At 48.8% G+C, this 14,662-nt stretch overlaps 1 protein-coding gene across 2 annotated transcripts; it reads right to left on the reverse strand.

The window, feature by feature from the left end:
• Window positions 1-7,931: 7,931 nt before the first annotated feature.
• Window positions 7,932-14,113, reverse strand: LOC308577707 (uncharacterized protein). Of its 2 annotated transcripts, XM_081178126.1 has the most exons (5): window positions 12,495-14,113; window positions 11,102-11,266; window positions 10,708-10,908; window positions 9,503-9,753; window positions 7,932-8,649 (listed from the first exon to the last, which is right to left on the reverse strand). In XM_081178126.1, exons 1-3 carry the CDS (start codon window positions 12,702-12,704, stop codon window positions 10,744-10,746), a joined length of 540 nt encoding a protein of 179 aa, XP_081034252.1. In that variant the 5' UTR covers window positions 12,705-14,113; the 3' UTR covers window positions 7,932-8,649; window positions 9,503-9,753; window positions 10,708-10,743. The 2 variants fall into 2 exon arrangements, with proteins under 2 accessions (XP_081034252.1, XP_081034253.1); XM_081178127.1 differs by lacking the exon at window positions 10,708-10,908.
• Window positions 14,114-14,662: the final 549 nt, after the last annotated feature.

Below are 14,662 nucleotides of genomic sequence, written 5' to 3' on the forward strand. Positions count from 1 at the left end.
TAAAAGGTAACCAGTGTTGACACAGCTGCTTATATTAAAATTCAATTTCCAATCTTTCTGCAGGGTGTCAAAAAGCTAAAGCAACGCTGTAGCCCTCATGATCCTGAATAAAGATCTGATTTAAATAGGAACAAGAAAATCTGCCATTATCTAGCTCAACGATGTGTAACACTGACTGGCAGAGGTGCTCAGGCCGGGAACGTTCCCAGTCATGCCTAGAGATGTTCTGCCTGTGATTCCCCCAAGAGCCCATATAGAGTCCTTACGTGGATTCCCTATTGGTAGGAGAAAATAACAGAGACCAACCAGAGAATACTGAGCAGCAAAGCAGCTAGTAAGCCTGATCTTTATTGATCTGTTGCAACAGGGTGCTCCCCTCACACACAGGAAAAGAGGAGGACCCCGAACCAAGGTGTGCCCACCCTTATATAGACATTTTAAATTTCCTCCCTGGAGCGCAAGACCACCCCCAGATACATCATACCTACATCACAGAAGGGGTGAAACCTAAGACCACCCCCCCGATACACCATACCTACATCACAGAAAAGGCGGTCTACAACAGAAATCTGAGTGTGCTGTTTATCTCGTCTGACAGGTTACCTGTTAATGCTCACTTGATTGGATACCCTGGGGAGCCTGGCTAGTCTTTTGTAATGATAAATACTTACCGTATTTTTCGCCCCATAGGATGCAGCGGCCCATAGGACGCACCTAGTTTTTTTTGGGAGGAAATAAAGGGAAAAAAATATCCCCCCCCCCCAGGTGCTCTGCGCTAATCCCGAAGCTTGGGGCGTGCGGAGCTCAGCGCGCCCCAAGCTTCTGGGTGCAGGCAAGCTCTCCGCTAGCCCTGGGAGAGCTGGGTCTCCCACGGCTAGCGGATAGCTTCCTGAAGCCTGGAGAATGAGAGGGGTCAGTGCGCACCGACCCCCCTCACTCTCCAGGCTTCAGCGAAAGCCTGCATTCGCCCCATAGGACGCACACACATTTCCCCTTCATTTTTGTGCGTCCTATAGGGCGAAAAATACGGTAGTTCCTGAGCCAGGTCACAGGCTCACCCTATTCAGACACAGACAGACATACCCTTAAGACAGGATTTGTGAAGGAGAAGTCAATGGGGAGGCTTTTCCATTTTCCTTTGACCTCGCAGAGAAAACATTTGGTCAGTTTGGGAATCAAAAATGGTTTCAGGTCGGTCTTCCTGTGCTGATCTATGTACGTGCTTGGTTGGTACATTTATGAACATTTATTATATATCTAAGACTTTAAAATTCTTATCAAACTTGCGACTCTTCAATTCTACAATTCTATGAGCTGCAGCTCTTCCCAAAGGCAACAAGCTGATCATAGGGTTAAGATATCAACTCTGATTTTTCTACCCACCTACCCCTTTGCTCCACCACCCACTGGGTCATGCAACATCTTCCTTGATGGAGAGTTCTGCAGAATTTGAAACCGGTACCCCAAAGCAATGAATACATTAGAAATACATATTCTACAGTTTCTGAATCAAGGTTCTCTGATCATGTCAAAGTTCCTGTTCGGATTGGAACGGGGGGAAATTAAAAAAGCAAATCAAGTGAAAAAACAACTCTGTCCTTCTTCAGATACCTGCATTGCAGGGGGTTCTACTAGACGACCCTTATGGCCCCTTCTAACAATAATTCCGTGGTTCTTGGATTCCAATTAAATAGGCAGACAGCACCCTCTAGTGTTGGCACCGGACGCTCTCATGTTCTGAGTAAATCACGCTGTTCTGTTCTGTCAATTGAACAGAATTTGTCATGCACAGTGGAAGTGGAGGGAAATTATCCAGATAGATCTGCTTATTTTGAATACGCCTACGCAATTTGCACACTACAATTTACCAGAATTGGGGTCTCCCCCCCCCCACATCAGAAGCTTAGCAATCATTAATATTCAGGACAGACAACAGACTAACAGTTCAAGAAGGACACTGACAAACTGGAACGTGTCCAGAGGAGGGCAACCAAAATGGTCAAAGGCCTGGAAACGATGCCTTATGAGGAACGGCTAAGGGAGCTGGGCATGTTTAGCCTGGAGAAGAGGAGGTTAAGGGGTGATATGATAGCCATGTTCAAATATATAAAAGGATGTCACATAGAGGAGGGAGAAAGGTTGTTTTCTGCTGCTCCAGAGAAGCGGACACGGAGCAATGGATCCAAACTACAAGAAAGAAGATTCCACCTAAACATTAGGAAGAACTTCCTGACAGTAAGAGCTGTTTGACAGTGGAATTTGCTGCCAAGGAGTGTGGCGGAGTCTCCTACTTTGGAGGTCTTTAAGCAGAGGCTTGACAACCATATGTCAGGAATGCTCTGATGGTGTTTCCTGCTTGGCAGGGGGTTGGACTCGATGGCCCTTGGGGTCTCTTCCAACTCTAGGATTCTATGATTCTGTGATTCTAAATAGGAAGGACCTCTTTGCACAGCACAGTTAATCTAACGTCTACTTTTTGTGTGAGCTGCTTATAGTTTCTATTTCTGACCCAGCGGCATGCGCTATGCTGCCACTCAGAATGCATGAAGGTGTCTTAGACGGAGTTGGGTGCCAGTTTCTGATCAGGGAAAACCTTCACAGTCCTTGAGTGGAGATGCTGGGGACTGAATCTGGGACTGCACGCACCACCTTCCCATCTCCAGGGAATCCGTCCTTTTTCCCTTCTGGGGTATCCAAGAGCCCGTAAAGAGTCCTTAAGTGGGTTCCCTATCAGTAGGAGAAAATAACAGAGGTCAACCAGAGAGTATTGAGAAGCAAAGCAGCTCGTAAGCCTGGTCTTTATTGATCCTTCACACGCAGGAGAGAGGAGGACCCAGAACAAAGGTGTGTCCACCCTTATATAGACTTTGGAAACTGCCCACCCTGTAGCCCAAGACCACCCCCCTGAAACATCATACATACATCACAGAAGGAGGCAGTCTACAGCAGAAATCCTGCCTGCCAGGATACCTGATAATGGACACTGATTGCTCTACCTGGGCAACCTGGCCATTCTTTTGTGGTGGTTAATACTTTCGTTCCTGAATCCAGGTCACAGGCTCACCCTATTCATACACGAATATGCCCTTAAGACAGGATTTGAAAGCCTGTTCGTTATTAAATGGTTGCAACAGGGTTCTCTCTCACCACACGCAGGAGGGAGGAGGAACCCAGAACAATGGTGTGCAAGCCCTTATATAGACTCCCTCCCCCCACACTGTAGCTCAAGACCACCCCTCAATACATCATACATACATCACAGAAGGGGTGGTCTACAGCAGAAATACATCACAGGAGGCAGTCTACAGCAGAAATCTTGTCTGGCAGGAAACCTGTTAATGGTCACTGATTGCATTACCTGGGCTCACCGTAAAGGTAAAGGACCCCTGACAGTTAAGTCCAATCACAGATGACTTGGGGGTTGCAGCACTCATCTTGCTTTACAGGCCGAGGGAGCCGGTGTTTCTCCGCAGTTTTTCTGGGTCATGTGGCCAGCATGACTGAGCCGCTTCTGGAGCAACGGAACACCGAAACCAGAGCAGCACACGGAAATGCCGTTTACCTTTCCACTGGAGTGGTAACTATTTATCTACTTGCGCTGGTGTGCTTTCGAACTGCTAAGTTGGCAGGAGCTGGGACCGAGCAACGGGAGCTCACCCCGTCGTGGGGATTCAAACTGCCAACCTTCCGACCGGCAAGCTCAAGAGGCTCAGTGGTTTAGACCACAGCGCCACCTGCGTCCCTATTCATACCCTAATTCATACCCAAATGTGCCCTTAAGGCAGGATTTGTGAGCAGAGACAATGAGGAGGCTTTTCCTATTTCCATCCAAACTGCAGAGGAATATTTGAGGTCACTGAAAGAGTCAAAATGGCTTTAGGACTGTTTTCATGTACAGACATGTGGTTTATATATCTATGTATGTGTTTGCCTTGTAAATTGATGAACATTTAATTTATATACAGTCATACCTTGGAATAAATATGCTTCAGGATAAGTATTTTTGCGTTGCGCTCTGCGGTGACCCAGAAGTAAAAGAGCATGTTACTTCTGGGTTTCGCCTCTTGCGCATGTGCAGACGGTCAAAATGACATCACGTGCATACGCAGAAGCAGAACCTAGCTTGAAATTGACAGTTCCGACTTCCGGGGTGGCGCCACCGGCAATGGCGGACTCCCTCTGAACTGGAGGGACTAGCTCCACATGAAACGGGTCTTTTCCGCTGCGGCGTAGCGGGGACCCTTCTGGAAATCACAGGCTGATGAAGCCTGTGACCGTGGGACTCGGCGGGCACCCTTAGCGCCCCCCCAACCCACAAAGGAACCCATAAACGGGTTCCGAAGTGAAGAGGGGGAAGTGGCGCGGTGCTGCGAGGGATGCATTGAAACCCTCTGCCAGCAAAACTTACCAGCCGCAGGTCACCTGGGCGACGCCTCTTGCCTGTGTGTGGCTCCCAGTCTTGAAACTTTAAAGGTTCAAAAGAAAAATAAAACGGTCCAGAGGAAAGTTTGCTCATTCTTGTTTTCTTAACAGATGTTTTGTAGAGCCAAAGTGTGCCTCCACGACGAGAGGTGAAATGGAAAACCACTGTCAACCGAGGCAATTCCCCCCCCCCGCAAAGAAAACCCAGGCAGCCAGTAGAAATGTCGAAATGAACTCCACCCTACAGGGCGAAAAAAAAATATGAATAAATATGTAAACAGCAGGCTGCAGTTTTGTTATTTATTGACCAGATCACTTGGCTTGCTTAGATAGTTTTAGAAGGCTGGATTTATCAGTTTGCAAAAAGTGCAGGATCTCACCTCTCCCTGGAGAGAGCAAATGGCTCTGTAGGGATACAGGCCATTATTTATTTCTTATCAATTTATTTCTTTTTTTCTTTTCTATACTTTATTGGAAGATGACAATAATGTGTATGTAATTGTAAGTGCACACGGTAAAAAAAGATGTGAAAAAGGGGGGTAAGAAAAGAAAAATAACATCCAAATACAATATCAAAAGAAAAACCCACTGGAAAAAGAACGTACAAGCATTACCAGATTGTTATTGTTCAGTCTATATATTTCTATATTCTTTATTGAAGATAAAAAGCAATGTGTATATATAATTGTAAGTGTACAGGTAAAATATGATGTGAAAAAGGAGGGAATGAAAAAAAAGAAAAGAACACCATATACAATATAATTGAAACTTCAAAACAAAACAAAAGCCACCAAATTAAAATTATTCTAAAACCAGCTAACAACTCCTAAAAGCAATTAGCAGCAGCATCACCACCCAGGAGAATGATCAGTCACACATTTGTTTTCATTGTGTTAAAACCAGGAATGGGGCAAAAATCCCAAGACCCCACCACAGCCTCAAACTAAGGCCAGGACAATTGACAATTGACAATGACACAGGCACCATACATACACAACAGCAAAGAGGTTCAGAATAGCAGTCCATAAAATGGTAGCAATAAGCGGATACCATGTACCGTATGGTTTCCTCTAACTATCCAATACAGAATCAAATAATCTCCAAAATTATTTTGCTGGCCAGAGGGACTCATGGGGAGTGGCACCCCGACGAGCTGGGCAAGGGAGTAAATCCATACCCCAGGATTTTTCCTTATCAATTGTTTAATGTAGAATTTACAGTTTGGGTAACAAACGCCTTTTAAAAACAGAGGAGGGGCTGCATGCTTCGAAGATGGTGCCTGGAATGAGAGGCCTGTTAGGCCAGGTGTGATTTCCTTGAACATCAGAGGGAATGTGCCCAGTTTAGGGTCCCACACTTTAAAGGAGGATAGGGACAAACTGGAACAGGTGGGGAACAGTCTAGGTTGGAAGGGAGTGGACATGTTTAGCCTGGCCGGGGTAAAAGATGCCCCGCTTGCGGGCAGAAGTCCTCTGCCCAACCCACCCCCCAATCTACAAGGTTAACACAAGGCTGCCAGGGTGCCCAGTTGGTGGTGACCCAAGACGGCCACCAACGTGACTCTGACATGTCCCGTTTCCAGGAGGAACTGGGAGACCTGTTTGAAAACTGGATTGTTTAGGTTCCAACCTCTCAAAGTAATCAGCGGGTCCCCCCCCCCTTTCTTTTGGCTTGGGAGTTCCAGTGAGTTGTGGCTACAAAAATCCCCAAGGGTCACTCCATCCAAGTCTGCAGTTGTTTGACAGCGGCAGGGGTGGAGCCCAGGTGGGGTGGAGCAGAAGCAGCGTATGAAAGGGCCTCAGTTCTTCCGGGAGCAAGTTGCTCGCTTGGAGCAATCTGTGGCACTGCAGTCTCTGGCCTGCTTTTCCTTGAGGGCTCCTCCTCTGGCCAAGACACCTGTCAAGGAGCTGTCAGGTGAGCACAGGCCATTCACGGGGCAGGAAAGAACGCGAGGCATGAAATGCACAGGAGAGTTCTTCTGGCTTGACTTGCTCTAGCTGGAGACTTGAGTTCCCCTGCTCTAGTTCCCCTGTCACTAGCTCTCCGGGTGCCTCCAGGACAAAGAGAGTTCGGATTCAGGGAGGTGCCCAGCAGGGCTCATAGTAGTGGCTTGGAAGGGTAGGAGGTAAACAAAAATACAGTCTAGTGGTGATACAATTGAATGAGTGGTTTTTTTTAAAAAAAATGATATTTCTCTTAGGTTGCTTTTGGTTCAGTATTTATTTTGTAAGTTGTCTGTTTGTATGTGTTTCCAGGTGGACAGGAAGATTGCCAGGTGGACAAGAATATTACCCCTCCAGCAGATGGGCAGGGACAGGAACATGGCCAGGTGGACAGGAATATTACCCCTCCAGCAGATGGGCAGGGACCCCACGGCAGCCCTGTGGCACCAGTGGCCAACACAAGCAGGAACTGTCTCCAGAAGAGGGAGCACCAAGGGGGCTCGGAGCAGGAGCAGGCCAGGCACAAGGGGGTCGTACCAGGGACTGGGCTTTACGCTACCAAATGCCTGGTTTAAACAAGGGTGCTTTTAAATTTCTCCTGGAAACTAATAGCGAGGGAGATGGATGCACCTCATGAGTGAGGATGCTTTTGGTTCAGTATTTATTTTGTAAGTTGTCTGTTTGTATGTGTTTCCAGGTGGACAGGAAGATTGCCAGGTGGACAGGAATATTACCCCTCCAGCAGATGGGCAGGGACCCCACGGCAGCCCTCTGGCACCAGTGGCCAACACAAGCGGGAACTGTCTCCAGAAGAGGGAGCACCAAGGGGGCTCGGAGCAGGAGCAGGCCAGGCACAAGGGGGTCGCACCAGGGACTGGGCTTTACGCTACCAAATGCCTGGTTTAAACAAGGGTGCTTTTAAATTTCTCCTGGAAACTAATAGCGAGGGAGATGGATGCACCTCATGAGTGAGGGTGGTTCATAAACAGGAAGCCGCCACCAAAGAGGCCCTGTCTAGGGGCACCATCAACTGGGCACCCTGGCAGCCTTATATTAACGTTGGGGGTGGGTTGGGCAGAGGACTTCTGTCTGCAAGCGGGGCATCTTTTACCGGGACAGGCTAAACATGTCCACTCCCTTCCAACCTAGACTGTGCCCCACCAGTTCCAGTGTGTCCCTATCCTCCTTTAAAGTGTGGCAGCCTAAACTGGGCACATTCCCACTGAAGTTTAAGGAAATCACACCTGGCCTAACAGGCCTCTCATTCCAGGCACCGTCTTTGAAGCATGCAGCTTCTCCTCTGTTTTTTAAAAGGCATTTGTTACCAACAGACAGCTATGGTCCCCGTCCCATCCGCGGCTCCCAAGCTGCCGAAAAGAAGGGGCAAGGTGGTGCAGTTCACCCCCTCTGTATTTTAATGTTTGATATGGTTTTGTTTCATATATATAAATTCTTTCAAAAACTTAATTAAATAATTATATAGAGAGCCAGAAAGCGGGGGAAAGAGTCCATAGTGGAGGTCATCTGCTCGGAGTTGCACCTCAGTAAAGGCCCCTCCTGTTTTTAAAAAGGCTGTATTGTATTTGCCGGTATTGGTCGGCTACCCTCCCCCTTCTTTCAGTGGCTTGAGAGGCGCGGTCGGGAGGGGTGCCATTGTCCTGCACCCCCAACGGCCCTTGTGGCAGCATCCTGGGCAGGGTGATAGAGTGCTCTCCATTCCGGGCTTAGAAGGCAAGGCCAATTTTTGTAAGGTTGCAAATATAAGCCGCACTTTTAACTTTTCCCGGGCAGAATTTGGGGGGGAAGTGTGGCTTATATTCGGGCCAATAGGGTAATTTCTACATTAAACAATGAAAACCCATGCGTGACCGATCGTGCGTCACAACCTCTTTCTGCAGGTTCCTGGGTGGTGATGTTGCTGCTGCTTCTATCTCCTTTTTTGATATACAGGCCGGCCAGTTCCTCCTGGAAGCACGACATGCCGGGGACACATTTGCTGTGGGTGGACGCGACTGCGGTGCTGGCCAATCCACTGTCTCAGCCACCTGGCCAGAGGCCTGCTCCCCATTTGCACCCTGCTGCTGGCTGGGTTGCACCGATGCCAATGGCAGTGGTGCTTTCCTGAAGACCTTCTGGACCCAGGAGACGAGGGAACAGAGACCGAGGTGTGAGGGGTTGTGTGAGGCTCTGATGGGGTGCCGGGAGTCTCCTTGACTGAGGTGCGACTCCGAGCAGATGGCTCCCGCTGGGGACTCTTTATTCCGCTTTACATCTCTAGCCCGATCTGTGAGAAAAGCAAACAAGTCACATCCAGATTCTGGGAAACCGCCATGATTATTACTAATTAATTAATTAATTAATTAATTAATTAATGGGGGGGACCAGCTGGGGAATGCTGAAAAGTAGAAAGATCAGAGCCCAGGGAGTGGGGGTTGGATGACAGTCAGCGGTCAGTGGGAGAAGACTGGGAAGAGGAGGTGTCTTAAGCTGGAGGGGTAACAGGGCTTAGTAAACTGGGAGAGTCAGTGGCAGAGAGAAATCCACAATAGGGGCAGACGCTGCAGCAGGAGAGTGGGATGAGGGAGGCCAAGAGGCAGAGATGAGTCCGGCTGGGGAAGACTCACGATTGTCTCCCCCTCATGCTGCAACAAGCTTGCCTCCCTCCAGTCTCCCAGAATAAGGAGAGGCATGAAAAGGGCAGAGTAGAGGTTGACTGCACACAGGTGCAGTCTCCGATTGCTTGAGAAAAAGCCTCGGCAGCTGATTTTAACGGAGTAAGACGGAGGAATAAGCTGCTCTAGGCCTGATACTCCACAGGTCTGTGGAGATCGTGTTTTTGCTAATAAAGAGTTAACTCCGTCTTTGAACTGTGTGGTTACTAACCGGCACTCTGCTGCAACACATATGTACATACGTAGGTGCCTTGTTCTAGGTCAACACCTATTGTCCATCTAGACCAGCTATGCCTACTCTGATTGGCCGTGGCTCTCCAGGGTCTGAAGTTAAGAGAGTCCTTTCCTGATCCCTTTAACCAGAGACACTGGGGAATCAAACGTGAGACCTCCTGCCCTTCAATGCCATTGCGCTATGAGACCTGCTGGGCACCTCCCAGAATCCGAACTCCCATCACACCCCACCTGTTTCGCATCTCCAGCAGCCTCCATGCTGTCAGAGCAAACATTGATGGCTCCCGCCTCCTTCTCTAGGCTGGGCAGAGAGAGCTGGTTCTGCAGCTGTGACTTCAGTTCCCTTAGTGCGGCCTTCTCCTTCTCTGAGCATCCTTGGTGCTTCCTCTTCTGGGTACGCTTCTTGCTCACATTGGCCACTGGTGGCGGAGGGCTGCCGTGAGGTCCCTGCCCATCTGCAGGAGGGTAATCTTCCTGTCCACCTGGAAACACCTACAAACAGACAACTTACAAAATAAATACTGAACCAAAAGCAACCTAAGAGAAATATCTTTTTTTTAAAAAACCACTCACTCAATTGTATCACCAAGAGCCTGTATTTTTGTTTACCTCCCGCCCTTCCAAGCCATTACCATTGCCTCCTTGATATTGCAGCACACATTGAGGGCTCCTGCCTCCTCCTCTGGGCTGGGGGGCAGAGAGCACTGGTTTTGCAGCCACGGCTGCAGCTCCACTGCTGTTGCCTGCTCATGTTCCTTCTCTGAGTCCCCTCCATGCTTCCTCTTCTGGGGACACCTCCTGCTCCCATTGGCCGGTGGCAGAGGCGACAGAGGGCTGTTGTGGGGTCCCTCCCCCTCTGCGAGAGGGATACTCTTCCTGCCCAGCCTGAGGCCCCCACCCTCTTTGTCCTGGAGGCACCCAGAGGGTTCAGGTTGTACTTGTGCAAATAAAACCATGTACCCTGAAGACACCACAGTCTCCGCTGACCTTCAGTCCAAAGAAACCGAACCTACGTAAGCACCTGGAACCCTGGGAGATTGGGGCATGCACAACCACATCTCTGTATTTATTTGTGGATGGGTGGAAACCATAATTGTTAAGCAAGAAATGAAATCATTCTCCTTTTTTTGATCTAATAAGTAACAACTTTGTATTAGTTCTCAGTCCTCCTTAACGTGGAGCGATGGGTTGTGTTTCTATTTAAATTTCAGTCCTTATTCCTAAACGTATTGGGAGCTTGGATCCTGCTTGGGAGTTCCCCCTTTGGGCATCTGGCTGGACACAGTGAGAACAGGATTCCAGACTAGGGGCACCATTGGCATGTGTGTCCGTTTTTTTCCCTTCCTGAAATATAGCAACCCTAGTTAAGGGCCCACCGCCTCCAACTTATGAGTGTCTTCCGCCCCTTTTAAGGCCACCCAAGCCTGCCCACTCACCACTTCTAGCGGTAGGCAGTTCCTAGGACTGAATCCCTATGCACTTCTGGCGTTATTCACTCTTGGCTGCAGGTGTTCTTCTGTGTGGAAGTCACAGCCCCTCCAGAGCATCCCTGGCCGAATTATTATCATCTGTCTGCTAATATCTTCTGGGGTAATGCCAGGTCGCTCCTGGAAGGACCCCTCTTCCTTATCCTGAAGCTGTGGGACAAAAACAAAGCAAAAATAGCAACGTGAAGAAGTCTGAAGGACAGAGCAGGCCAAGATGTCCTCAGAGGATCTCTATTTCCTAAATAACTCATGGGAAAGATCTGCCTAGTCCAGCCTCATTTTTCTCACATTGTATAACCAGATATTTCAACTGGATATTGGCCACCAGAGACTTGCCACGTACCCCCTTGAGGTGTCCAGAGCCCCCCAAGGTGTTGCTCTCGTAGGCTTCGTAGTCTAAGCTCAGGGGGCTGTCCGGGCCTGCGTCTCTCTGGGGGGCGAGGGGATTCTTCTCATTTGGGGTCCTCCTGCACACAACCTCAGAGTCGCCAATATCTATTTCGGGGAACTGCGGAGGAAGAGGAAAAAGCTCTGAGCAGCGCTAGGAAGAGCGGAGGGAACTTCTGCCTGCAAGCGGGCATCTTTTACCCAGGTCAGGTTAACATATCCTCTCCCTTCCGACCTTTCCTCGTCGGATTGTTCCCCACCCATTCCAGTTTCTCCCTATCCTTCTTTAAAGTGTGGGACCCTCAACTGGGCACATTCCCACTGATGTGCAAGGAAATCACACCTGGCCTAACGGGCCTCTCACTCCAGGCACCGTCTTTGAAGGATGCTCCTCCTCCTGTTTTTTAAAAGGCGTTTGTTACCCAAACTGTAATTTCTGTATCAGACACGTCCAACCCACCAATCCTGATTGATCAGTCGATCAGAGGGTTGATCTTGGTTGATCGCGGGCCCACGGCAGCCCAAGCACAGCACGTTTCTCAATAGCCAGAAAGACAATGACTCCAAAGCCAGGCACGAAAGAGCTCCCCACCCCAGCTGGTTTGGAGAGAGAGAGATGTGCTGGGGAGGAGAAAGAAGATGGAGGTAAGAAGGAGCTGGGTCTCTGACAAGGGAAGGTAGGACCAAGACCAGCAACAGCATTGCCTCTGCAGGGGTGAAGGGAGAGAGAGGGAGAAGGCAGGATCGGCATTGCCCACCCACCCTGCACTCATCCCTGCCTCCTTGAGGGAAGTAGCCAGCGCCCACCAGCCCACCCTTCACCCATCATGCATTGTCTCCCCCTCATGCTACGACAAGCTTGCCTCCCTCCTGTCTCCCAGAATAAAGAGAGGCATGAAAAGGGCAGAGCAGAGGTTGACTGCACGCAGGTACAGTCTCTGATTGCTTGAGAAAAAGCTCTGGGGGGCAGTGGACTTTCAGCCTCGGCAGCTGATTTTAACGGAGTAAGACGGAGGAATAAGCTGCTCTGCTCATTAGGCCTGACACTCCACAGGTCTGTGGAGATCATGTTTTTGTAAACTCCATCTTTGAACTTTGTGATTAGTGACCGGCACTCTGCTGCAACACATATGTACATACGTAGGCGCCTTGTTCTAGGTCAACACCTATTGTCCATCTAGACCAGCTATGCCTACTCTGATTGGCCGTGGCTCTTAAGAGAGTCCTTTCCTGATCCCTTTAACTAGAGATCCTGGGGAATCAAACGTGAGACCTCCTGCCCTTCAATGCCATTGCGCTATGAGTCCTGCTGGGCACCTCCCAGAATCCGAACTCCCATCGCACCCTACCTGTTTCGCATCTCCAGCAGCCTCCATGCTGTCAGAGCAAACATTGATGGCTCCCGCCTCCTTCTCTAGGCTGGGCAGAGTGCTGGTCCTGCTCATCTGACCATCGAAGAGATTTCTTCTTTTTTTTGCACTTCCATGCTTTGATTGGCGATGGAGGGCTGCTGTGGGGTCCCCGGCCCGCAGGAGGGGTACTCCTCCTTGGAAACGCATGCAAACAGATAACTTACAAGATAAATACTGAACCAAAAGCAACCTAAGAGAAATATCTTTTTTTTTTTTTTAAATGACTGGATAAACCACTCATTCACTTGTATCACCACTTGACTGTATTTGTGTTTATCTCCTGCCCTTCCAAGCCACTACAATTGCCCTACGAGAAGTGCTGGGAACCTCAGAATCCGAACTCAAACCGCACCCTACCTGCTTTGCATCTCCAGCCGCCTCCACGCTGTCAGAACAAACATTGACGGCTCCCGCCTCCTCCTCTGGGCTGGGCAGAGAGCGCTGGTCCTTATAAGTAACAACCTTGTATTAGTTCTCAGTCCTCCTTAATGTGGAGTGATGGGTTGTGTTTCTATTGAAATTCTAGTCCTCATTCCTAAATCTATTGGGAGCTTGGGTACTGCTTGGGAGTTTCCCCTTTGGGTATTTGGCTGGCCAGAATGAAAACAGTCAAGCTAGAGGCTCCTCCCAGCTCTGCCTTGCCCCGCCCAGTGGGCTGGACCACTCGCCACTAAACCCCGCCCTGCCTCTACCCACATTCCACCGCCCCCCTTCACAACCTATTGTCTTCTCCCCGCCTCCTTTCACAATGGCTCACCTGGATTGGCACAGGTGGCCAAAACTCTCACGAATGCGAGTGCTCGCCCCTCCCCTCCCCCTTACTTCGCGTTGATTGGCCGAGACAGGGCATAAGGGGCGTGGCTTGGCAGGACCAGCCTGAGGGGAGGCAAGGCGACATAAGCAGCTGGAGGAAATTCACCCCCCCAAAAAAAATCTTAATTAACCAAGATAAAAAAAACAGGTTTTGAACCGAAAACTTCTAAACTGCAAAGTGAACTATTGCAATCAAATAAAAAAATTATATCGAAAATGTACAACCTACTCCTTGAATGGGAACTAAAAGACGAAGTAATAAAAGAAACAACGATAAAGTGGTCACAAGATCTGGGCAGGACAAAACATTTAGATAGGTGGGAAAAATTATGGAGTGTTGACATAAATTTTACGGCTTGTTATTTGATAAAAGAAAATAGAATGAAAATGTGTTATCGCTGGTACCTCACCCCAGTAAAATTGGCAAAGATCTATAAAAAAACATTCAAACCTTTTGCTGGAGATGTAATGCTGAGGTGGGAACAATGTACCATATGTGGTGGGGGTGTAAGGCGATTAAACAATTTTGGAATATAATACATGAAGAGCTGAAAAGAATATTTAAGAGTACAATTCTCAAAAAGCCAGAAGCATATCTGTTAGGCTTAATAACCAACAATATCCCCAAAGACAAAAGGAATATATTCCTCTATATCAGGGGTGGCCAACTCCCAAGAGACTGCGATCTACTCAAGAGTTAAAAACTGGCAGTGATCTACCCCCTTTTTTGGGGTGAAGGGCAAAAATGTCGTGATCTACCACAGACGTCCAGTGATCTACTGATAGATCATGATCTACCTGTTGAACGTGCCTGCTCTATATGACTGCAGTGGCTAGATTACTAGTGGCAAAAAACTGGAAAATAGGAAAAATACTTTGTTGGAAGCCGCCCACAGTGGCTGGGGAAACCCAGCCAGATGGGCGGGGTATAAATAATAATTTCTATTCTATTCTTACTATCAGAAAGATTTTCCTGATGTTGATTCGGAATGTCCCTTCCTTGTAACCTGAAGCCACTGGTTCAAGTCCTACCCTCCAGAGAAGACAAGCTTGCTCCCTTCCACGTGACAGCCCTTGAGATATTTGAAGAAGGCTCTCCTATCTCCTCTTTCCCAGGCTAAACATTCCTGGTTCTTTCAAGCGCTCCTCATCAGGCTTGGTTTCCAGACACTTGATCAGGGGTCAGCAAACTTTTTCAGCTGTGGGCCGGTCCACTGTCCCTCAGACCATGTGGTGGGCCGGACTATATTGGGGGGGGGGGAATATGAACAAATTCCTACGCCCCACAAATA

Source organism: Podarcis bocagei (assembly GCF_964188305.1).
Source record: "Podarcis bocagei genome assembly, chromosome: 18".
Lineage (NCBI taxonomy): Eukaryota > Metazoa > Chordata > Lepidosauria > Squamata > Lacertidae > Podarcis > Podarcis bocagei.

Excerpts from the sequence above, each read along its gene's own strand:
- LOC308577707 (XM_081178126.1), bottom strand. The coding sequence starts at position 12,704 with ATGCGTTTCCAAGGAGGAGTACCCCTCCTGCGGGCCGGGGACCCCACA. Across the intron at positions 11,267-12,494 it reads CTGCTGGAGATGCGAAACAG|TTCCCCGAAATAGATATTGG; the intron begins GTAGGGTGCGAT and ends CTTCCTCCGCAG. Across the intron at positions 10,909-11,101 it reads GCTCTGGACACCTCAAGGGG|CTTCAGGATAAGGAAGAGGG; the intron begins GTACGTGGCAAG and ends TTTGTCCCACAG.